Source organism: Pristis pectinata, chromosome 4 (assembly GCF_009764475.1).
Source record: "Pristis pectinata isolate sPriPec2 chromosome 4, sPriPec2.1.pri, whole genome shotgun sequence".
Lineage (NCBI taxonomy): Eukaryota > Metazoa > Chordata > Chondrichthyes > Rhinopristiformes > Pristidae > Pristis > Pristis pectinata.
Window position 1 is genome coordinate 87,922,598 of NC_067408.1, and position 25,051 is coordinate 87,947,648.

At 39.6% G+C, this 25,051-nt stretch overlaps 1 protein-coding gene across 1 annotated transcript in view; it reads left to right on the forward strand.

Moving 5' to 3' along the window:
* Positions 1-23,616, forward strand: part of usp9 (ubiquitin specific peptidase 9) — a 196,747-nt gene extending 173,131 nt beyond the window's left edge. The window contains 8 exon segments of the mRNA XM_052015032.1: positions 7,404-7,533; positions 8,482-8,667; positions 9,635-9,855; positions 14,279-14,367; positions 17,078-17,234; positions 19,644-19,856; positions 20,140-20,235; positions 21,810-23,616. Coding sequence (XP_051870992.1) covers positions 7,404-7,533; positions 8,482-8,667; positions 9,635-9,855; positions 14,279-14,367; positions 17,078-17,234; positions 19,644-19,856; positions 20,140-20,235; positions 21,810-21,944 — 1,227 coding nt within the window. The 3' untranslated portion in view covers positions 21,945-23,616.
* The last annotated feature ends 1,435 nt before the right edge of the window (positions 23,617-25,051 follow it).

The window sequence follows — 25,051 nt, forward strand, 5'->3', positions numbered from 1 at the left end:
ACTAATAAACTATTGTTTTCCTGTTTGTTTTTCCCGACCAAAGTGCACGACTTCTCATGCCTTAATGCTTTCTTGCCTAATCACGAAAGCTGTCAAGGTCCCTTGGCAGACTGTGTCCACCTCACAGCTTGTTTTCCCACCTAGATTTAGCATCAATAAACTTGAATCTGTTAGATTGTATTTTCACCAAGGTCATTAATATAAATAGTGATTAGCTGTGGCTCCGGAATTGATCTCTGATTTTGACTCTCAACCCTATCTATGCCTCTCATAATCTTATATACTTTTATCAGGTCACCCCTCAAGCCTCTCTCACTTCAGGGAAAACAAGACCAACCTATCCCATTTCTCCCCATAAATTAAGTCCTCTAATTGAGGCAACATCTTGGTGAACTTCTTTACTCTTTCCAACATAATCACATCCTTCCTGTGGTGTGGCAACCAGAACTGCACACACTATTCCCAAGTATAGCCTAGCCAGTGTTATGGAAAGTTGCAACTTAACATTCCAACCCTTGTATTCTATGCCCAGCCTATGAAGGCAAGCATGTCATAATCCTCCTTCACCACCATATCTACCAGGGAACTGTGGACTTGGACCCCTCAGTCTCTGTCAGCTTATCAATATTCCTTATTTCCCTACCATTTACTGTAAATGTCATACCCCTGTTTGACTTCCCAAAATGCATCACCTTGCACTTGCCAAGATTAAATTCCATCTGCCAGTGCTCTGCCCAACTTTCCATTTGTTTCTATCCTGATGCAGCCTTAAGTAACATTTTCATGTCATCTGCCAACTTGCTAATCATTCCTCCTACATTCACATCCAAGTGATTAATAAATATCATAAACAATAAGGTCCCAGCACCAATCCCTCTAGTACATCAATAGTCGCAAACTTTCACTCCTTCCACCATGACTCTGCCTCCTATCACCAAGCCTATTTTGATCCAATTAGCCAGCTTGCCTTGGATCCCATGTGCCTTAATCTTCTGGGCCGGCCTATCATGCAGTACCTTGCCAAATGCTTTAAAAGTCCATATTGACAACAACTACTGCCCTATCTTCATCCATCTTCTTTGTTAGCTCAAAAAACTGTCTAATTAGTGAGACAGCATTGCCCCTTCATAATGCCATTCTAACTGTCCCTGAACATAGAACACTACAGCACAGTACAGGCCCTTTAACCCACAAGGTTGTGTCGACATTTTATCCTGCTCTAAGATCTATCTAACCCTTCCCTCCCACATATTGCCCCCCTACTTTTCTATCATTCATGTGTCTAAGAGTCTCTTAAATGTCCCTAATGTATCTGCCCCCACAACCTCTGTCAGCAGTGCGTTCCATGCACCCACCACTCTGTGTAACAAAAAAAAACACTTAACCCTGACATCCCCCTTATACTTTCCTCCAATCACCTTAAAATTATGTCCCCTCGTGTTAGCCATTGTAACCCTGGGGAAAAAGTCTCTGACTATCCACTTGATCTATGCCTCTTATCATCTTGAACACCTCTATCAAGTCACCTCTCATCCTTCTTTGCTCCAAAAAGAAAAGCCCTAACTCGCTGAACCTATCCTCATAAGACATGCTCTCCAATCCAGGTAATATTCTCATAAATCTCCTCTGCACCCTCTCTAAAGCTTCCACATCCTTCCTATAATGAGGTGACCGGAACTGAACACAATACTCCAAGTGTGGTCTGACCAGAGTTCTGTAGAGCTGCAAACATTGCCTCGTGGCTCTTGAACTCAATACCCCGACTAATGAAGGCCAACACTCCATACGCCTTCTTAACAACCCTATCGACCTGCATGGCAACCTTGAGGGATCTATGGACCCCAAGACCCCTCCACACTGCTAAGAGTCCTGCCATTAACCTTATATTCTGCCTTCAATTCGATCTCCTGAAGTGTATCACTTCACATTTATCCAGGTTGAACTCCATCTGCCACTTCTCAGCCCAGCTCTGCATTCTATCAATATCCTGTTGTAATCAACAGCAACCTTCTACACTATCCACAACACCACCAACCTTTGTATCATCAGCAAACTTACTAACCCACCCTTCCACATCCTCATCCAAGTCATTTATAAAAATCACAAAGAGCAGGGATCCCAGAACAGATCCCTGCAGAACACCACTGGTCACTGACCTCCAGGCAGAATACACTCCATCTACCACCACCCTCTGTCTTAAGTGGGCGAGCCAATTCTGAATCCACACAGCAGAGTTTCCCTGGATCCCATGCCTCCTGACTTTGTGAACAAGCCTTCCATGAGGAACCTTATCAAATGCCTTACTAAAATCCATGTACACCACATCCACTGCTCTGCCTTCATCAATGTGCTTTGTCACATCCTCAAAGAATTCAATCAGCCTATGCTTCTCTAAATGCCCATAAATCCTCTCTCTAATAATCTTCTCCAGTAATTTGCCCACCACTGAAGTAAGACTCACTGGTCTGTAATTCCCAGGGTTCTCCCTACTTCCTTTCTTAAACAAAGGAAGGACATTTGCCACCCTCCAATCATCTGGCACTACTCCTGTGGCCAGTGAGGATGCAAAGATCGTCGCCAAAGGCGCAGCAATCTCTTCCCTAGCTTCCCATAATAACCTTGGATATATCCCGTCCAGCCCCGGTGACTTATTTATCCTAATGTTTTTCAATAGTTCCAGCACATCCTCCTTCCTCACATCGGCATGCCCTCGCATATCAGTCTGTCGTACGCCATCCTCACAAATGTCAAGGTGTCCTTCTCTGGTGAATACCGAAGCAAGGTATTCATTAAGGACCTCCCCTACCTCTTCTGACTCCAGGCACATATTTCCTCTTTTATCCTTGATCGGTCCTACCCTCACTCTAGTCATCCTCTTATTTTTCACATACGTGTAGAACGCCTTGGGGTTTTCCTTGATCCTACTCGCCAAGGACTTCTCATGCCCCTTTCTAGCTCTCTTAAGTCCATTCTTAAGCTCCCTCCTGGCTACCTTGTAACTCTCCAGAGCCCTGTCTGATCCTTGCTTTCTAAAGCTTCTTTCTTCCTCTTGACAAGATATTCTACATCTTGTGTCAACCAAGGTTCCTTCACTGTACCATCCTTACCCTGCCTCAATGGGACAAACGTATCCAGAGCCCCGTGCAAGTACTTCCTAAACGACCTCCACATTTCCGCTGTGCACTTCCGCAAGAACATCTGTTCCCAATTTACACTCTCAAGTTCCTGCCTAATAGCATCATAATTCCCCCTCCGCCAGTTAAATACTTTCCCATATCGTCTGCTCCTATCCCTCTCCAAGGCTATGGTAAAGGTCAAGGAGTTATGGTCACTGTCTCCAGAATGCTCTCCCACCGAGAGATCTGAAACCTGATCAGGCTCATTGCCTAGTCCCAGGTCCAGTATGGCCGCTCCTCTAGTCGGCTTGTCCACATACCGTGTCAGGAATCCTTCCTGTACACACCGAACAAACTCCGTCCCATCTATCCCTTTTACACTAAGGAGGTGCCAATCAATATTAGGGAAGTTGAAATCACCCAAGACAACAACCCTGTTATTTTTGCACCTCTCTAAAATCTGCCTCCCAATCTGCTCCTCAGCATCTGCTGCTGCTATTGGGGGGTCTGTAGAATTCTCCCAGTAGAGTGATTGCTTCCTTCCTCTTTCTGACTTCCACCCACATTGACTCAATGGACGATTCCTCCAGGACATCCTCTCTTTCTGCAGCTGTGACACTGTCCCTGATCAGCAAGGCCACTCCCCCACCTCTTTTACCTCTGCCCCTGTCCCTTTTGAAACATCTAAACCCTGGAATATCCAGCAGCCATTCCTGCCCTTGCAACAGTCAAGTCTCTGTAATGGCCACCAGGTCATATTTCCACGTACTTACCCACGCTCTAAGTTCATCAGCCTTGTTCCTGATACTTCTCGCATTAAAGTAGACACACTTCAGCCCATCCAACTGACTGCAATTTTGCCCTTTCAACTGCCTATCCTTCCTCACAGTCTTTCCACACTCTGCATCTACTTGTACAGTAAATGAACCAAGCTCTGACCTATCACTCTGGTTCCCATCCCTCTGCCAAACTAGTTTAAACCCTCTGCAACAGTTCTAGCAAACCTGCCCGCAAGAATATTAGTCCCCCTGCAGTTCAGGTGTAACCCATCCCTTTTGTACAAGTCATACCCTCCCCAAAAGAGATCCCAATGATCAATAAATCTGAAACCCTGCCACCTGCACCAGTTTCTCAGCCACGCATTCACCTGCCAAATCATCCTATTCTTACCCTCACTGGCACGTGGCACAGGCAGCAATCCAGAGATTTCTACCCTTGAGGTCCTGCTTTTCAGCTTCCTACCTAACTCCCTATATTCCCTCTTCAGGACCTCATCTCTTTTCCTACCTATGTCATTGGTACCAATATAGACCACGACCTCTGGCTGTTCACCCTCCCCCCTTCAGAATGCCGTGGACCCAATCCGAGACATTCCTGACCCTGGCACCAGGGAGGCAACATACCATCCGGGAGTCTCACGTCCACAGAATCTCCTGTCTGTCCCCCTTACTATGGAATCCCCTATCACTACTGCTCTCCCCTTCTCTTTCCACCCCCCCTCCCCACCCCCTTCCTTTCTGTACCACACGATGAGGCTCAGTGCCAGAGACCTGGTCACTGCGGCTTCCCTCTGGTAGGCCGTAACCCCCCCCCCCCCCAACAGTATCCAATGCAGTATACCTGTTACTGAGGGGAACAGCCTATCTGCCTATTCTCAGTTCTCCTGACAGTCACCCAGCTACCTGCTTCCTGCAGCCTCAGAGTGACTGCCTCCCTGTAGCTCTTGTCGATGTACTCCTCAGTATCCTGTAGGAGCCGAAGGTCATCCAGCTGCAGCTCCAGATCCCTAACACAGTATGTAAGGAGCTGCAGCTGGATGCATCTCGTGCAGATGTTATCAGGGAGACTGGATGTCTCCCAGAACTCCCACTTCTCGCAAGCTGAGTACATCACTGACCCTGGAGCCATTCTCACTACTCTGCACTACAGGAAACACCAAATCAAAGAAAGAAGAAAGAAAGAAACTTGCTAGAGACTTACCTTCGCCTCTTCTCACCGAAGCCTCTTGAACCAAAGCTTCAGCTCCCAACTCTAACACTGGCAACTCACACGATGGCCACTCCGCTTATACTTGCCTTACCTTTATTTGCTGCTGTTGATAAGCCAATCAGCAGGTAACTATTTGCAATTGTGCCTTGTTTAAACCTAAATCCTGCATCTTAGAATTTTCTCCCAATAACTTCCTTACACTGATGTAAGGTTCACTGGCCTGTAGGTGCTAAATTGTCCCTGTTGCCCTACTTAAATGAAGGAACAACATTAACTATCTTCCAGTCTTCTGGGTCCTTGTCTGTGGCTAATAAAGATGCAAAAATCTCCATCAGAGCTCCAAGAATCTCTTCCTTGTTTCCCTTAGCATTCTGGGATGGATCTCCTCTGGCCCTGAGGATTTATTCACTTATGCATTCCCAAACACCTAACTCCTCCATCATCTTAATACCTGCATGGTCCAGACAATCATTCTATCCCTCCCTGAACTCTGTCCTCCACATCCTTCTCTTTGTCAAATACAAATGAGAAATATTCATTTAGGATCTCACCCACATCTCCTGGCTTCATTCATAAATTACCCCTTGAGTCCTTAAGGGGACCCACTCTTCCCCCAACTACCCTCTTCCTCCTAATGTACTTAGAGAATGCTATGGGATTCTCCTGAATCTTACCAGCAAGAATATATCATGGCCTCTTTTTGCCTTCCTAATTTCTTCTTAAGTACTCATCTACACCCTCAGTGTTCTTCAGGGAACTCAATTGTTGTTGTCTATACCTGTCATGTGATTTTTTTTTTTTCCCCCCCTGGTCTGATCAAACCTTCAATAATCATGGTCATCCACGGTTCCAGAATCTTAGAGTTGTTGCTGTCATTGACAATCCCTTGATATTGGAGATTGCGTGGTTCCACTCTGGTTTTGTGGGTCTGCACTGGTTGATGAAGTCAGTTGGGAACAGCAGACTCTTCCACACAAGCAGGGCACGTTGTGGCTCATGGGGTGGGAGAGGGGGTGGTGGTTTGTGAAGTGGTTTGCATCTTCTCTTTGCACAGGGCCTTTTTCTGCTCCAGATGCATGGTCTTAAGTTTCTCAATGCTCTTTCTCTACTTTGAGTAGTCATGAGCCAGAGATTCCCAGGAGTTGGTGTCAATGTTTTATTTCTTCAGAGAGGCTTTGAAACATTATGATTTTTTTTTCCTGTCTGTCCATCTGGTAATCTCTTCCCAGAATGCAGCTCGGAATTGTGTGCCTGTTTATGGGATTGTGAACGATGCAGCCTGCCTCAGTACTGGGAATGTTGACCTAGTAGAGAACAGTTTGCTTATATATTTGGGTGAATTCGGAGGATTATGTGGAAACAGCTTTGGTGGGCTGCAGATAGGCATATTAAGGCACCATCAATCAGGTGGAACTGTAGGGAAAAGCCCTCCTCGGATTAATCTTAACCATTGTGGCAACAATTCTCAGTAAAATGTTATTCAAGGCTGTCATTGCCCCAACACTTATCTTAATCTTTCATGCCACAATGTGGCATCACGCCTCCAACAAACTGCTTGTGAGAGTGGAGCTAATCTTTAAAATAAGTGGGAAGTGATTCAGACTGCTGTGACAATACCCTAGAGCCAACATTATTCAAACCTCAGTAGTCAAGCTGTAGTATGCAGACAGTTCTTGTGTTTGTATGTGTTCAGGCCAAGCTCTATGCCATCTTTGCTTTCAGTGAAGCACAAGAGAGGATGAACCTTGCACTCGACATCTGCAAGACAAGTTCTCCACCAGCTTGTCTGCACTCTACCATGTTGCGCTTTGACAGTAAAGATTCACAGTGAAACCCTGGAAAAAGTAGACTATTCCCCATAAGTGGAGATGCCTCTCTTGGCACAGGCAGATATCGAAGATGAAATATGCCAGCGCAGCCTTTCATTGATTGGGGAAAAGGGTAATTAAAGATCAAGACCTCAGACATGGCAAAAAAAACTCAGTCTACTGGGCAGCAGTGATCACTGCCCTCCTAAATGCTTATTTAAAAATATTGTTGTCTTTGCAACTTTCCTTTCTTCTGGTATTGTTCCAAATTCTGGGCAATTTTAGTGGAAGAATTGTACACTCTTGGTACGTGATTTCATCAAAGAGTATAATGACCATTCAAACAAGGTGTAACAATGCAGCAGCAAAGGGGTTTTGTTAAGAAGAGGTCAGGAAAAGGTGTGTATTACCAATCCATAGTTGTATATTATTGGAATGTATTTAGTGTCTTCTAATGCATCTGGTTAATAATTGTTTAATTATTTAACAGGCCTTTGATAATTTAAGTCTCAGTGATCACCTTCTCAGAGCTGTTCTTAATCTACTGCGACGAGAAGTATCTGAGCACGGGCGGCACTTGACACAGTACTTCAATCTCTTTGTTATGTATGCAAATCTGGGTAAGATTGTAACTAATTCCTTCACTTTGCTTTCATTTTTACTGTATAATTGCCAAACTAATTGGATAATTTTCCTAAAGACCAAGAGCATTTGATTTGTATTCGAATGTTTTTTGGGGTGGTGGGGGGGGGGGGAAGCAGGTATTTGAAACTGTTTTGGAAGTTGCTTTCGATTGTGATGCTTTAATTACATCACTGTAAGATCTCTGTACTCTGCTTTGCAGTATGATATTTTTCTTTGCCAAAAAATCTGGTGGAGACTTAACCATAGGACTTTTTCATGTTTATTGCCGATTGGTTCTATTCACACTTGTCATTCTCATTGTACTATAATGAACCCAGATTAAAAAGAGAAATTAGCCTATACTATATTTGAAGAGAATGCTTTTTCTAGTGGGTTTAGCAATGTTTTTCAAAAGCAACAAATAGGGGAAAGGTTCAACTAAAAGTGATGATAAATGATGAGAAAAGATAAATGATGAGAAAAGATAAATGATGAGAAATGTGGTATGTTGAGTGGGCTTCATTAAAAGGCATATTAAAGCAACTCAATATGATCCATTGTAGAGTGCCGCACAGCTCGTATGGAATTGTTTGGTTTTGGATGCTGCACCTTAGAGAAAGCAACATCAAAAACAATCTGTATAGTATTAAAAACTTGCATCTGCATTATTTATCTAATCATCAAGTTTTACTTACTTTTAAAAACCTGAGTGTGCTTGACTTACTCAATACTCAACTATCCAAACAAAATATGAACAAGACCATAATGGAGTTTCAGAAATTTCAAATTAAACACGTTTAATTATCTTCAAATTTTGAGCTCAACTAGTTTAAAGGAGGTTATTAGATGTATTGTATCTCTTGCGTGTTTCCTGCTTACAGATGGTATTATTTCATTGCAAGTGGTAATTAATTCCATTGTTCCTAAAATTTTGTTTTAACCAGGTGTGGCAGAAAAGACACAATTACTTAAACTGAATGTGCCTGCAACGTTTATGCTGGTAGCTCTGGATGAAGGCCCAGGACCACCTATCAAATACCAGTATGCTGAACTGGGAAAACTTTATGCTGTGGTATCACAGTTAGTCCGTTGCTGTGATGTATCATCACGCATGCAGTCCTCAATTAATGGTAAGAAACAATGACCAAAAGAGTGTCTTTAGAGCCCAGAAGTTTATTTGTGAAGAAGAGCAATGTTTGTGATTTTTTTTCAGGAAACAAAAGTACAAAATGCCCATCCCATGCCATGCAGAGTTGATGCTTGTGCAGATTTAGTTTGTTATGTTTTACATAGAAGAATTATTTTAGAGTCTAACCACAGAAATAGAAGGAAGAGTCAACAATGCAATTCCTTGAACAATGTGGTCTTTGCTGAGCTTTAGTTCATGTTTAAGCCTGTGTCCCTTAATTCCATTTGTGACCAAAAAGGTATTGACCTTGGCCTTTGATATCTGAGCGTGTGTACAGTCCTTTGGGATGGATAATTTCAAATATTTACAATCCTCTGAGGAAAGAAATTTCTCTGCATGACAAACTAAATAACTGATCTGTCCTGAGATGACACCTCCTGTTCCTGTTATCGTCATTTAACAAACTAGTTTGAGATGCAAATTATGTTTGACACAATAATTGGGTTTCAGATGTTCATATTTTAGATAGTCACCCATTGTAACTGAAGTAAAGAAAGTAATATCTTTAAATTGTACAGTCATGGTACATTTCAAGAGAGAATTAATGTGAGATTGAGTATTTTCATTGTTTATAAATATTGGTGAAATGTTTCTCAGTTAACATTAACATTTTGCTGATATTAGATGGGGTTTTCTTGATATTTGATGTACCATACCATATATCTTACAAAGAACATGGATTGGCTTAGCTGAAATCTTATTAGTGCTAGTACATGAGGTTAACATTATATTGATGTGTTCCTCAGTTCTTGCACTCTTCTGGAGAAGAATGGAAGTTCTTGAAGAGAAATTAAGTTGCTTTAGAGAAAGGAAGTTGAATACTTTCTACAATGGAAATGCAGCCATTTTTCGCCGGTTACAGGCTTTTGAAGTCAGGGAAGTAATTAATAACTTATGTTTTCTTTTAGGAAATCCACCTCTGTCAAATCCTTATGGTGATCCTAATTTGTCCCAGCCTATAATGCCAATCCAGCAGAGTGTGGCAGATATCCTGTTTGTACGAACTAGTTATGTGAAAAAGATTATTGAAGACTGCAGCAATTCTGAAGAGACCATCAAACTGCTTCGCTTTTGTTGCTGGGAGAATCCACAGTTTTCTTCCACTGTACTCAGTGAACTCCTCTGGCAGGTCTGAAAATATCTTTTTAGGGAGTGGTGAGGGTGGATGCCAAGGATTACATGAAACAAAATCAGTAGAGATATGAATTGCACAACACTGCAGTTGCTGAAAATGTGAAATAAAAAGTGTTAAAAGAAAAAAATCTTTAATTCAGGCAGCATCTATTGAGGGAAAGGTAAAAGTTAATGATTCACGGGTAGAATTAAATGGGAAGCTGTCATTTGATAGCCAGATTTGTCAAAATGTATATTAACATTATTGAAAGAATTGCCAAAATGTGCAAATATATTTCCAGCAAAAAAACCTTCCTATGGATAGAAATATAATTCTGTGTTTGAAAATCAGTAATTTCCCATGATCCATCTTAAAATTAATTTCACCTTTTCCCAATTTGAATTGCAAATTCAATTCATTTAAACTGTATTGAATTAATTTTCTTCCCTTCCAATTTCTGCTATCTTTTCCACACTCCGTCTGCTTTCCTGAAGTTGTTGATTCCTTACTAATGCATGGTTTCATAGGTGCTCGGTGTGCACTGCTCCACTTGAAATTCATTTAATCTTTTAGCAAAGATAAGACTTCAGTATGAAGGCCACTACTTTCATAAGCTGAAAGTTGTAAAGGGAAACTAAATCTATCAGCTCTATAATTTTCAAACACATCTTTTCTCTATTCATTTACTATACAATATGGATTAAAAAAGGGGCAAACATTTTGATCTATTTACCAAAGTCTTGTCAACTAATTAGTACACCATTATGCCTCAAAGAACTTACATGGTTATTTCCTGAAATCCGGCTTTAAAAATCCACATGTATGGAGTGTCCATCTTCCACAGCTGTTAAGATTATGCTCCCATTGGACTCCCATCTTGCAGCATTTTGCCGTGATCACTAACTAACGTGCACTTTGCCATCACGGTGTTATTTTTAAGAGAGTCCTTTACCAGCCACTTGCAAACCATTTGCATTGTATTTGGAAAGTAATAATATTTTTAATTGTCATAATGCTATTATACTTGTAGCAATATACTTGTAAGCTCCCAATAGTTCTTTTTGCTTGAACTACCATTTTTATTCTGAAGCATTTCATGTGTTCCTATGTTAGCTTGAGAAGTTATCTTACCAAGTGGGTCAGAAATTAAAAATGGATTGAAGCTGAATCAACATTTTTCAAAAACTGCATTCTGCTGTTTCAAATTAGAGGATCAGTCCCAGCAGATTGGAATGTATAAAGTGCCAAGACAGAAAGGAGGGAGAAGGGAAATTGGGAAATATTAAGCAGTTAAACAGCTATCAAGGATTGGAAAAATAATACATGCTGTTAAGGATATGGTCACAGGGCACTTAAAAAAAAATTACTTAATTGAGGAGTTAATATAGATTTTTGAAAGAGACAGATATGTAGTGAGTATGATATATTTCGACTTCCTTAATGGACTTTTAAAATATCACACACAACATTGCTACATAAATTAATAACTCACAGATTGAGGGTAGAGACGTCATTCATTGTTTGTCAACCATGTTGGAATAATCAGATATTTTTCTGTTCAGATGAGGAAAATTTTAAACTTGAAGAGAAGGGATAAGGCAGAATTGTAAAGTAGCAAAAGGTGACATTGTTAAAGCTTTTAAGTATCTGAGATGTTCACAAATAGATGCAGAGAGGCTGTTTTCTCAAGCCACAGAGGAGCACTGGTAAGAATGAGGCAAATGTTATAAATATTTGCATTTCGACAGAGGTGAAAGCTATGACTGCTCAATTTTAAGAACAATATAAGAACAAGAGTTGGCCATGTGACCTTGAGTCTACAATCCAAAAACCCTATCTCAGCCTTGAATGTAATTAAAATGACTCTGTATTCACTGCTCTTCAGGGCAAGAAATGCCAAAGGTTCACAAGCTTTGGATAGAAGTAATTCTTCATCTTGGTCTTAAATTCACTACTTATCTTGAGAATATGCCCCATAGTTCTTGATTTCACCATCTTTGATTCTTAGATAATGGAATCATCTATTAAGTGAACCTTCTTGTACTATCTCCAAGACAAAATATCTTTAAATAGGACTTAAACTATTTCCAGTTCTTTGGGTATAGTCCCGTAAAACCCTGAACAGTTGTAACAGACTTTCCTATTTCTGTATTACAACCTTCTTGTAGTCAAGCCTAACGTTCAGTTTAACTTTGTAAATATTCTTCTGTGGCTGCATATTATTTTCTTCTTTTTGAAGGACACCCAGCCTCTCTAAACATTCCATTTTAAATACTTTTCTCCCCCAAAGTGGACAACCTCATATTTTCTCACTTTATATTCCAATTGCCATATTTTTCTCCACTGGTTTAACCTTTCTATCTATGTTTCTATATTCCCCTGCAGTATCAGAGCTTACTTTCTTACCTATCTTTGTATCATTTGCAAACTTGCATACATTGTCCTTTCATCTGAATATAGAAGAGACCCCAACTCTTGCTGGGTCTTTGAGAATAATTAACAGAGATTTTTCAACATTAAGGGAATCAATTGACATGGAGATTGGATAGGAAAGAGGATTTAAGATGCAGCTTCATCTATGGTCTTACTAAATGATGTTGGAGGAGCTGTATAATCTATTTCTACTTGTGCTTTTATGTTCAAGACCTCTCGGGTGTAAGAGAGGCAGCTTAGAAGTAGGACAAAGTGTAGAAAAAGGAAGTGGTGAGATGGAAAGCCCTGTCACTTAAAATACAGAACAAAGGTGAAAGAAGCATGTAACAATCAATGATTTTTATATAAGACGCTAAGATGTGGACCTTGAGCTTGGTGTTTAGGTTCATGTGGTCAGTTTGTGCAGCTTGAAGATTCAAAAGAAAAATATGGCAAACCTCAAGGGACAAGTGTGTATTTCATAATTTTTCTCACTTTTTGAGGGAAATAGAAATGAGGGATAGAAGGCAAATTTACTTACAGCTGTTCACCTCTATTAAAGGATTATAAAGCAGTGTTGCAAATTAGGCCTACTTCATCTGGTGTTTTTCAGTCCAGAAGGCTAAGTTGGACATTATGCAAAAGAAGCAATATTCAGTTCAGGTCATAAGACGTCCAATTGTATTTCTGTTGCATAATTTGACATCTGCAATATGATTGCTGAATGCAAGAAACTGATATTTTCCAGGAGTAACCATTGTGCCTTTATCAGATAAAATATCTAAGACTTAATACTTCTAGCAATCTGTTATATATTGATTTTACCAGAGAGCCAACATAAGAGTGAATTACTTGTTATATTACTGCAGTGATCCTTCAAGAATCTATCCAAATGTTTGTATGTAAATTAACCTTTCAGAAGATGAAAAGAGTGGCTCACATAATTAACTTTTTCCTCACAGTGTTTAACAGTCCTGCCTATTTTGACTTTCTCTGACCTTTTGGGAAATTCGGTGTTGGTCGTTATGTACTACATAATATTTACAGCGCTGTTAAAGATCATTCAGCCAAATATTTTTAATAGATTTATGAGCAACTGGTTTTTGTGCCTGCTCATTTTGGACTCCCTTTCAAGTGGAAAAAACTTCTCTTTATCAACTTGTCATGCACCTTCCTAATTTTTAAGGAGCTCTATCAGGTTACCTTTCAACCTTTCTTTGTTAAGGGAAAAAAGTCTCCCTGGCTGTTATGTCTTTCCTGCCTTCCAGTTCTGGCATCACCCTTGTAAAACTTCATCTGTGAGGTATTTTCTCTGACACACAAGGTTTGTGGATTAGGAAAGGGTTTGGGAGGTGGTGTTCAGAGTACGTGGGAGAAAGGTGGTTTAAAAGGAGATCAGGTGTGTAAAGGCCATGAGATTACTTTAGGGAGCTGCCCATGGCTAATGCAGCACAACAGAGAATATGTCTCACAGATGAAGAGCACGGCAGTGCTGAAGGCTCTGTTCATATATATCCATATACTGAGAGGGTGTGGCAAAGGAGGAATGGCTGTGACTGCCAGCACAATCAACGCAATGATGTCATATCCAAATCTTTTTGCCCCAGAATATGAGTGAGTGAATAAACATAAAAAATTTACAAAATTTTTTGTTTTTTTACTTTTACTTTTTCTCCGCATCAATTCCCTAAAACAAATTTTATTCTGTATCTCAAATTTTTGGGTTGTGATTTGTGAATTTCGTAAGGGCGGAGTTTCATAATTCAAAAGGCTGTAATACCTGTATTTTGTAGCCAAGTCTGTAGAAACAAAAAAAAATCTTGTGCAATTCAGGAGAGGTTTGCATTATTCCTTCCTTTCCTGAAATGACTTTTTTGTTGAATAACATTGCTATTTATACATAACTTAGTTTTAAAAGTTTTGACATCAAACTGCTATAATTCAAATAGATTGTCAGACTTGAGGTAGGCATTGTCACTTTATTTAATAACTGCTCCACATTTGAAATGTAATTCTTTATTCCTAGGTGGCATATTCTTACACCTATGAACTTAGGCCCTACTTAGATCTTCTGTTGCAAATCTTGCTTATAGAAGACTCATGGCAAACCCACAGGTGAGTTTCTCTAAATGTACAATGAGTCTTGAACATTCTGCAGCAAAGTGCTTTAAAATAGCATTACAAAATACATTCTGCTGTTTTGCAGGTTAGTAAACAATTACACGAGTGAGTTAACATCTGAATGAAATTAATTTGTATTTCTCCATCGTTTTCTCTTATTCTCCCATTTTCCCTTCTCCATTAAAGACATGATATTGCAGTGGAAAACAAACACACAAGTCACTGTGCTCTGATGTTTCACCAAAATATGCCTTTCTATGAAACTCATTTAGCTTTTTTGTCATTGTAGTTTAACCCCAGTGTTGAATTTGCTCAAAAGTTCATGCGCCTGGACTACTGCAGTGACATAGAAACTCCAGCTAGTTTTGTTTTACTTTCCGTACCCACAAATAGTGACCATTGAAGTGTATCCACCATTGTTCAGGCCAGGCTAAGCTAATTTGTCACAATCCAGTGAGAATGAATCACATGCTGTCTTTATCAGTGAGCCATTAAAGAGCACTACAAGTTGATTTGTATGTAAATATGGGAATGTATAATTTTAGAGTCATCACCATTTTTACTAATGAATGAACCAGGAACACAACCAATATTGAAAAAAAATTCTCGGCTACACTTGTGCACTAATACATCCATGTACCTGAGTTAACTATCCAATTTTCATTTGTAATTTCACTGATTCCAAGATTTCAACTTTCTATCAGTCAGTCTGCTGGATTCATGTGATTGTAATGGTAGTGAAGGACCCATGTCACGGATGAGGCTCCTGAAAATATCAAACCAGGGTAGCGGATCTGGTTAATGTTTTACTTCGAGATTTTCACTTAGTTGAATGCATATCAGTTTTAAGTTTACAAAATTCTGATATAACCCTGCTATTAAATTTTTCATCCATAATTCATCTATTGAGATTTCACATTTGCTTTTTGCTTGTTTCTAATCCGTTCTCTGTCAAATCTTAGCCAAAAATTGTTTTTGGACTACTTGAGAGCGCATTGATTTTACTCACAGCCTTTGTTACCATAATCATTACACCAAATGTTTTTGCCATACAATCTGAACAATAGGTTGCATTCAACTTGAATACTGTCTTAAATTATAATGTAGATTTTAAACATATTTACCATCTTCTTTGTTTGAGCATAGAACATTACAGCACAGCCACAATGTTGTGCTGACATTTTATCCTGCTCTAAGATCTATCTAACCCTTCTCTCTGACATAGCTGCCCATTTCTTTATCATTCATGTGTCTATCTAAGAGTCTCTTAAATGTCCCTAATGTATCTGCCCCCACAACCTCTTTCAGCAGTGCATTCCACTCTCTGTGGAAAAAAAAAACTTACCCCTGACATCCCCCCTATATCTTCCTCCAATCACCTTAAAATTATGTCCCCTCATGTAGGCCATTGTCGCCCTGGAAACTCGATCTGTGCCTCTTATCATCTTGTACACCTCTATCAAGTCACCTCTCATCCTCCTCCTCTCAGAAGAGAAAAGCCCGAGCTCACTCAACCTGTCTTCATAACACATGCTCTCCAATCCAGGCAGCATCCTGGTAAATCTCCTCTGCACCCTCTCTAAAGCTTCCACATCCTTCCTATAATGAGGCAACCAGAACTGAACACAATACTCCCAAGTGTGGTCTAACCAGAGTTCTCTAGAGCTGCAACATTACCTCACGGCTCTTGAACTCAATCCCCCAACTAATGAAGGCCAACACACCATACACCTTCTTAACAACCCTAGCAACCTTGAGGGATCTATGCCTGCTTTAAACGAGCTTAATCTAAGTTTGCTTCTCTTTTTCAAATAAATCTGCTTTTTGACATAAGGTAGCAGGTTAATTTTTTTAAGTCATATTTTCAGTATGGGATCCATCTAAAGTTAAGTGTGACTTGATTAATTGCCTGCTATGTTTTCCAGACTTAAATGAATACTTAAAAAAAAACAAGTAATTTGCTTGTCTAATTCTTGTGAGTGTTTCTCAGGAATACTTGATGCTTTGGAGTAAGCACGTAACTTGTCAAGATTGACACTGAGACCACATCTGGTACTTTGACTACTTTGGGTGCTACTGCATTGGAGATTTTTAAGAAGCAGTGACATGATTGTAAATTAGTGAGGGAGAAAACTGAGAGGGTGACTAATCCAGCTTTTTGAAAGGGATAACAGCTATAAACAGGTATTCTAACTGGAAATATAATCATGAATCTAGGGAGCATAAGTATTAATTTTATTAAATATTAAGAATTAAGGCATTCCTCCTATAAAGTTGTGTGTATTTGACTAACCTAAGTGTATGTCAGTTGTTGAACACTGGTTGCTTGTTAATTGTTACTTGTATGTTATACCATTAGAATGGTAGGCCAAAAGTTTGTATTTGGATTCTTCACATCGCATGTTTTAAGTATTTTGCTATCAGCAGAAGTACCAATTAATGGGAAATCATTTTCTCAGGGGCACTAGTGTGAGATATTATCATTGGTGCTCTGTTAAATCATCAATATGGTGTGCCTGCTGCAGGCTTTCAGATGGATTGCCCTTGTCCACTTTGCTACAAAAATGGTAGATTGTGCCAAGGACCTGTAGGAAGTTATTACAAGACAGCAGTATATATAAACTTAAATGGCTGAATAACCTCAAACATCTTGAGACTGTACATTCATACAGAAATTTGATTTGTAAAGTTCTTTTCTTTACAGGATTCATAATGCCCTAAAGGGAATTCCTGATGACAGAGATGGGCTTTTTGACACGATCCAGCGTTCTAAAAACCATTATCAGAAGAGAGCATATCAGTGTATTAAATGCATGGTTGCCCTCTTCAGCTCCTGTCCCGTAGCCTACCAGATTCTCCAGGTAAATCTCTTTTCAAAGTAAGGTGCTAGTTGCAACCACGTGAGCTATCTACAAAATTTTGCTCAGTCTTTCTAACTCATTCTTGTCCTGACTAACAATATCCCTTGCATCCTGTCAGCCCAAGAATAAAATATCACATTCTTGTTCAGGGGAAAAAAAATCTGATAATTGAGTGGCTTATGAAAAGAAATAGTGGTTCAGAATCTCTGCAATGCAGTGAAAACCACATTCTGTTTTCTGTAGGAGTTGCTTTTATGTTATGAACACGAAAGAATTGCTGTCTTTTGAATTTGCACATTTCTGTCAGTTCGTTCCTCAGTCTCCTCTTCTCCAAAGAAAACAGTTCCAGCCTCTTGGATCAATCCTTGTAACTGTAGTCCCTAATCTTGCAAAGCTTCTCTGGGGCCCTTTCCAATGCCTCTACATCCCTCCTATAATGATATGACTAGCATTGAACACAGTAGTTGTTGGTTTTGTATTCTTTCCCTCTCCTGATAAAGCCCAGAATTATCTCTGTCTTATTAACCGTTTCCTCAACCTGCTCTGCCACTTTCAACAACTTGGGCATCCATACCCCCTGGTCTCTGCTTGCACCCTGAATGATCTTAACATGAATCTTTATGATTTAAAGTGAATGAACCTTGTCTGTTGCTGGTGGCTATACTCAATACAGTATAATCAAACTGGAGAATATTGCTTGGTAAGTTAAATATTCCAATACAAGTACAAAATTGTGAAGGTATTGCTTGGAGTACTTTCAAAGAACAAAAATCATTTTTTTAGTAAAATTCTGTTTTCTTATTCCTTGCTGCTTGCTTTCAATTTATATTGAAAAGCATGTGACTATTACACCAAGCAGAGTTTAGAGCCTTTTTGATGCTAATTCTTGCTGGAAAGCACACTACACTCTAGGAAGCAAATTTCAATTTAAGTATTCTGTTTTCAGCACAGCTGCTCATGGATAAATAGCAACATAGCCCATAATTCAGGTCACTGCAACTACCCATTTGAGAGTTATTTTTAAAGCTCAAGTAATTTAAAATTGGGTTGAAAAATTATTTCCGCACATTATTAATTTGTTCATAATGGACAAATGTCTGAAAAAATATGAACTCACTAGAGAAATCCATTCATGTTCTGCCAACTCCATTTCACTGGCAATATATTATTTTTAACCTTGTTGATAATCTTTTTAAAAATATACATTTCTTCACATTTATTTCCTCTCTATGTTCATTTAAAGGCATTAACCTGAAGCTGCTTGAGCAATGGCAGTACTCTGGTTCCTTACCAATTCATTATGCAACTGTATTGTTCCACTTTGGGGAAGCGTCACAACTAACCCTGAATCTGTCTTCACCAGTTTCAATTTTGCATCAGGAAGTTTGCTGGAAAATCATGAAAAAGATCTTGGATTGCCATTCACCTCTTTAACCACCCCATATCCCAATTCCACCTTGGAGAAAGTAAAAGGTTTGCACCAACACGCACAAAATGCTGGGGGAGCTCAGCCGATCAGGCAGCATCTATAGAGGGAAATAAACTGTCTACGTTTTGGGTTGAAACGTTGACTGTTTATTTCCCTCCATAGATGCTGCCTGACCTCCTGAGTTCCTCCAGCATTTTGTGTGTGTTGCTCCAGATTCCAGCATCTGTAGAATCTCTTGTGTCTCAGCTGTGCACCAAGGTCCTTTATTTTAATTGTACAGGCAAGGATTAACTTTTGAATTTTCCTTGGTCTTAATTTCCTCTTTGTAGTCTCAGAAGTAATTTCATTGCTTTCTGGGATTAAAAAATATCTGCTAACTACCTGCAGACAACAAAAGAAACATGTTTCTTTCTCAGACTCGATGTCTGGGTTTCAGGCCACATTGCCAGACTATCAATAATTCAATGCCACAAGGTTCAGAACTGAATCCTCACCATTTATAATCTATAATGACTTGGGTACATTACAGTGTCCTTTCATATATGTTTGCCAATTATACAAAGTACAAATGAGCTGTGAAGCTGATGCACAGTCTGCAAAGGGATACCAATAAATTAAGTGTGTGGGCAATGAAGTGACAGGTGGGAAAGTGAGTGTCTTTTATTCAAGAACAGACAAGGTACATGTTCTTTAAATGATAAGAAACTTGTAGATAATGTGGGACAGGGTCAGCCTTGTTCTTGAATGTGAAACAGGTTCAAGAAGCTATTTAGCCAAGTATTATTTTGCTGTCAAGGAAAGCTCACATTATATATTTCATCACATATTCAGAAATAAAAATTTGAGTTACATTATGACTTTCACAACTTCAGGAAATCAAAAGGCTTGATAATAAATGGGGTTCTTTTGAAGTGTAGGTACTCTTACAAAGTAGAAAAAAACAAGTTTTATACATGAATTTTACTGAAATGCTTCTCCAGAGTAATGGTGACTTGAAACGAAAATGGACCTGGGCAGTGGAGTGGCTTGGCGATGAACTGGAACGGAGGCCGTATGCTGCAAATCCTCAGTATACCTACAACAACTGGTCTCCGCCTGTACAAAGCAATGAAACCTCAAATGGCTACTTCCTTGAGAGATCACATAGTGCCAGGATGACTCTTGCAAAAGCATGTGAACTGTGTCCTGAAGAGGTAAGGCATTAAACATTGTCGGATCTTTTCTTTTAACCCTGCTGCCTTATATTTTCAGTATGTAAAAGTAGACCTGCCTTGCGACTTGCCCAATATCCACCACCATAAGGTTTGTGCAGTCCTTTCTTCCAGACCCCTGTCAGATTGTTCCTTACCCTACACTATTTATTTTGCGATATGCTGATGTTCTTCTCTCCATCTTCATTTATTTTTGTGCTGTGCCTCCATATGCATTATACCAAGTTTACTTCCTACTTCCATAGTCAATTTGTTGATGTTGTAGGAGCCCGATGATCAAGATGCACCAGATGATCATGATTCATCCCCACCAGAAGATGCTCCTTTATACCCGCATTCACCAAACTCCCAGTATCAACAGGTAAATGTTTATTTTCCCCTGCCCTTTATTTTGCTGACTGAACTTAATGAGAATAATTCTAAATTGTTGAACCTCACATTTGTTAGCAAGCTTAAGGTTATGCTGAATGAATAAAGGCAATCCTGAATTGCCTTATGGCACTATTATTCTAGTTGTACTTTGCATTAAGCCTTTAGAGTCATAGACAAATGCAGCAGAGAAACAGGCCCTTTAGCCCACCGAGTCTATGGTGATCAAGCACAATCACTGCCTGAACAAAGTAATCTGAACAAAGTAATGAAACCTCAAATGGTTACTTCTTTGAGAGATCACAGTCCCAGGATCTGCACTAATCCTTCCCTCCACCACCCCCCGCCCCCCATGCAAAGATTCAACCAGTCACCTGCACACTAAGGCAATTTACAGTGATCATTTAACCTAGGGAAACAAAGGACTGCAGATGCTGGAATCTAAATGAAAAAGACAAGATGCTGGAGGAACTCGGCAGGCTAGGCAGCATACATGGAGAAAAGCAGATGGTCAACATTCGGGTCAGGACCCTTCAGGACTGAAGATGGGACAAGTGGAACCCCAAAAAATAGGGAGGAGAAGCAGAGCAGTGATAGGTGGGACCAAAGAGGAGACATGGGGTGGGCACAAGCTGGTGATAGGTAGATGCAGGTAAGAGATGGTGATAGGCAGATGCAGAGGAGGAGGGGAGAGCAGGTCCACTGGTGGATGGGTTATAGATATGGAGGCAGGTGCCCCATGGGGGGAGGGGAGGAGAGGGTGAAACAAAGAAATAGGGAAATAGGTGAGGAGAGAATAGGGAAGAAAAGAGGCATAGGGGTGGGGGGGAGCTGGGAATTGGTTTACTTAAAGTGGGAGTCTTCAATGTTCATGCAGTTAGGCTGTAAGGTCCCAAGATGGAAAATAAGGTGCTGTTCCTCCAGTCTGCATTTGGACTTCTGGCAGTGGAGGAGGCCAAGGACTGATGTATCAGTGATGGAGTGGAAGGGGGAGTTGAAGTGACTGGCAACCGGGAGATGCAGATTGCGGTTATGGGCAGACCATCCAAGTAAAACCATCTTGAAAAATGTTGCATTCCCTTAGTAATGCAGTGAAGTTTCAGCCTAGATTGTTTTCAAACTTCAAGCTCTGGGATCAAGCCCCATTCTTCTCCAAGTAATTCATCTTAATCAGTTGTTTACTTTACCCAAAAGGTTGTTTCCATGAGATAAAGTCAGCAGTGCGCCTTGCATATCAAGTATATTATTTATACCTGTTATGGTGTTTTAAGTACAGGATGGACTTCTTTTGTTGCTTTATTCCTACTTTTCACTTTCCATCTACCTTTTACCTATGAAATAATGAATTGCTATTCTGTTTGCTTTTGCCGACAGTCCATCAGAGATTGAGAACTTTTCACATTGAAGTGTACATTTCAGTTATATCCTGTGCTGTTGCAGTACTTCTCTGATTTATTTAGCTGTAAATAAACACTCTGCATTTCATTTTGCTTAACTTGCACAGAATTGTATGCCTGCCTTAATTTCATTCTGCTCCTAAAACAATTGTTCATTTTTCATTAGCAGAATAACCATGTGCATGGTCAGCCATACACAGGTCCAGTGGCACATCATATGAACAACCCTCAACGAACTGGTCAGCGAGCACAAGAAAATTGGGAAAGCAGTGAAGATATTCCTGCATCACAGACAAAAGATTAACACAGATAATTCTCCAATGTACCTGATAAAGACACTGGCTCAAGCACATGCCCAGGCCTTACAGTTCACTTCTCTGGGTCCGTCTACACCAGTGAAACAAATACCTTTTTAACAAAAATATACTGTCCGACCTGGAGTGGGAAGAGTCTATTCACTGTCTGCCCTGCAGAGCAATGCTGTTGACATATAACCTGCCTGCAGTGGAAAAGTGTATAGTGTTTTGTAATAAATGGCCTGATGCTAATGTATAAATGGCAAGGTGTATATAGTATATTAATGTTTGACTGTTAAATCCTCAGCAATGCAGATTTGCTTGAGGAGTGTTGCAGACCTTCAAACCACACAAATCTAATCTTTGCTTTATCAGCTGTGCTCAGCTTTGAGGGTAATCTGCCGAATGGCAGTGTGGATCAGATTATTTTCAAAATACATGGCCATGTCAACCAGACGGAAGAAACATGTTAACTCATGCCACCGGAGTTGCTTTTCCTTTGGGTTATTTGATGGTGACTTTTTAACATTTGGTTGATGTGGGACAATGGTGATGTATTGTTGCTCTGGAACTCTTTTTTTCATTGCCTTTTTCATTCTGGTCTTAGTTGAATCATTTTGAAGCTCTAGTTATGCTGTAACATTTAGCATGGCTTCACATCAGATTAGTGTAGCCAATGAAAGATGATGATCCTAATGACAGCAGTTTTTTTAATCCCTGACCTGAGCAAAAAAAAATGCTCTGCTCAGAGCTTTTTTTCCTTTTCTGTTACACCTTGATGGTTCAATTGGAGAAAAATGTGAGTATAAGTGGCTTTCAATTGCACATATATTCAGATCTAATATTTGGCAGTCTATGGGTGGGATAAAGGATTATTAGTTTTGAATTATAGGAATTTAAAGGAAAAAAAATATATGCAACAGTTGCTATGCCAGGATGCCTGGAGCATAATAGACAGTACATGGTGTGCTTGTTTTATTTCCTTGGTAGAGCTTACTTAGATTAACTTCTAAACTTCCCTCCTATTGCAACTCAGTGAAGTAGAATTAAATCAAGATGTACATGACTGCCGCTGTGGGGACAGCTCACTAATTTGTTGCAGTCACAATTCTACTTGAAAGCAGGAAATTGTCTTAGCTCCTTGTCCATCCTGTCAGCCTAATTCAGATATAAGCAGGATTGTAATTTTAAGAAAAACTGCTGGTTAGTCATGATTCTTGCAGGATTCTCACTTAATTCCAAAAGTAGCCTTTTGTTTATGGATTTTGAGGAAATAATCAGTAAATACTGTATTTAAAAAAAAATTGGTAACTTGAATGTGTATTTTTTTGGAATTTGTCTCAAACCAAATACCCCTGCAAAACAGACTCAACCCATCCTATTATATTTAAATATTTTGCAGTTTTATTTTATAGAAATTATTTTGCTGAATTCAAAAGAAGAACATGAATTAAAAGGAACATTTTGTCCTGTGTTCTTATTTAAAAAAAAACAAAAAAAATTGACTGTGCAGAGTTCCATGCCATGTGTGACTTTGGCTTTGGCCATGACGTGACATTGAATTCTGAAACTACAGTCGCACTGTGACCTTTCACTTGGTATTTTTTTGTGCACAGAGGTATACTTACAACTAAACTCCCCCTAGCAACAATAAAGAAATTGAATTATTGACACAGTGAACATTTTGTCTGTCATTTCATTTGTTAATGAGCTTAATTTCTCCAGTGACTGTAAACCTGAAGAATCAAATTGCAGTGAATTGTGCATTTTTTGTAGGATGATGATGACTACAGGCTTGGAAATATCTGTTCAACGATGGTTCCAAAAATTTCCAAGCAAGCCAAAACAAAATGAAGGGTGTTAGCAGTTGAATACAGCAAAGGAAGGTACAATGTAGTTGTCATATTTACAAGGATGATATCAGATATGGAAAGGCATATATTTATGTATGTATATGTGAACAGACTGTGTTTCTTTTTTCCCGGCCTTCAAAATTATGAAAGCTTTTAACAGATTGGATACAGGGAAAATGTTTCCATTTGTTTGAAAGAGCAAAACTAGAGCATTAATACAAGGTAGTCAACAAGAAATCCATTTGGAAATTAAGAGGTAACTTTCGTCAGAGTGATGAGAAATGTGGAAGTTGTGGTTGAGATGATTTAAGGGATGCATAAGCGGAGGCTAGACATGTTATACGAGAGGAAAAGCTAAAGAGGGTTATGCTTAATACTCTTGCTTCACGAAAGGCAGGTGGAGAGTTGAGTGGATCATAAATGCCAATGTGGATTGCTTGGGCTGAATGATTTGTTTCTATGCCCTATGTAATAGTGAAGGAGGATCAATATGATCTATTGCAATAACTGAAATATTCACTTCCAGTCTGAATGTTTACAACTGTGGTGAACAGCTCTTGTTATTTTTCTTCTCTCCTCTGTCTCTGGCCATAATGCTTCCAATGGGTGACATATTATCTGTGTGCCTATTCTTTGTATAGCCCTATATTTAGTAACAATAGATCTGAGCCTGGTGCTACCTTAATATGTTCATCTCAACAAGGATAACTTTGATTAGGGGATCATAAGAATACTTGATTTTATCTGATTTCCTTCATCAATGTCCCAAGGACTTGAAGTTAGTGCTGTCACTTATATCAGCTGGCATAGCAGAAAAATAGTTGAAAGTAACTTTGCCTTTAAAGCATTTTACTCTCAGGAATATGGATACCATGAGATGAACGAGGAAGGAAATGGTTATTTTCCCAGTGACTCTTGAGGAATACACATGAAGGTGGTGCCCTTAGAACATTCACTGTCACTGCTGTTATGAATAACAGTACTGGAAGGCACAGAATATCCATAGAATGATTTTAAGTTTAAACTTCAAACTTAAACTTAAACTTGAAATTTGCCCTTGCTGTTAAGCTTTAGGGTACAGACTTTTCACTGGCAGAGGAATCATGAACTAAGGGACATAGAATGTATGACTCTGTGAAGGTGACTGACAAAAAGGATCAAAATTACTGAGCATTTTTTTTATATCCACAGTGCAGCCCACATCCTGACCACTCACTGGTAGATTCGAATGAGGCTATCAAAGCTAGACATATCCAAAAGGA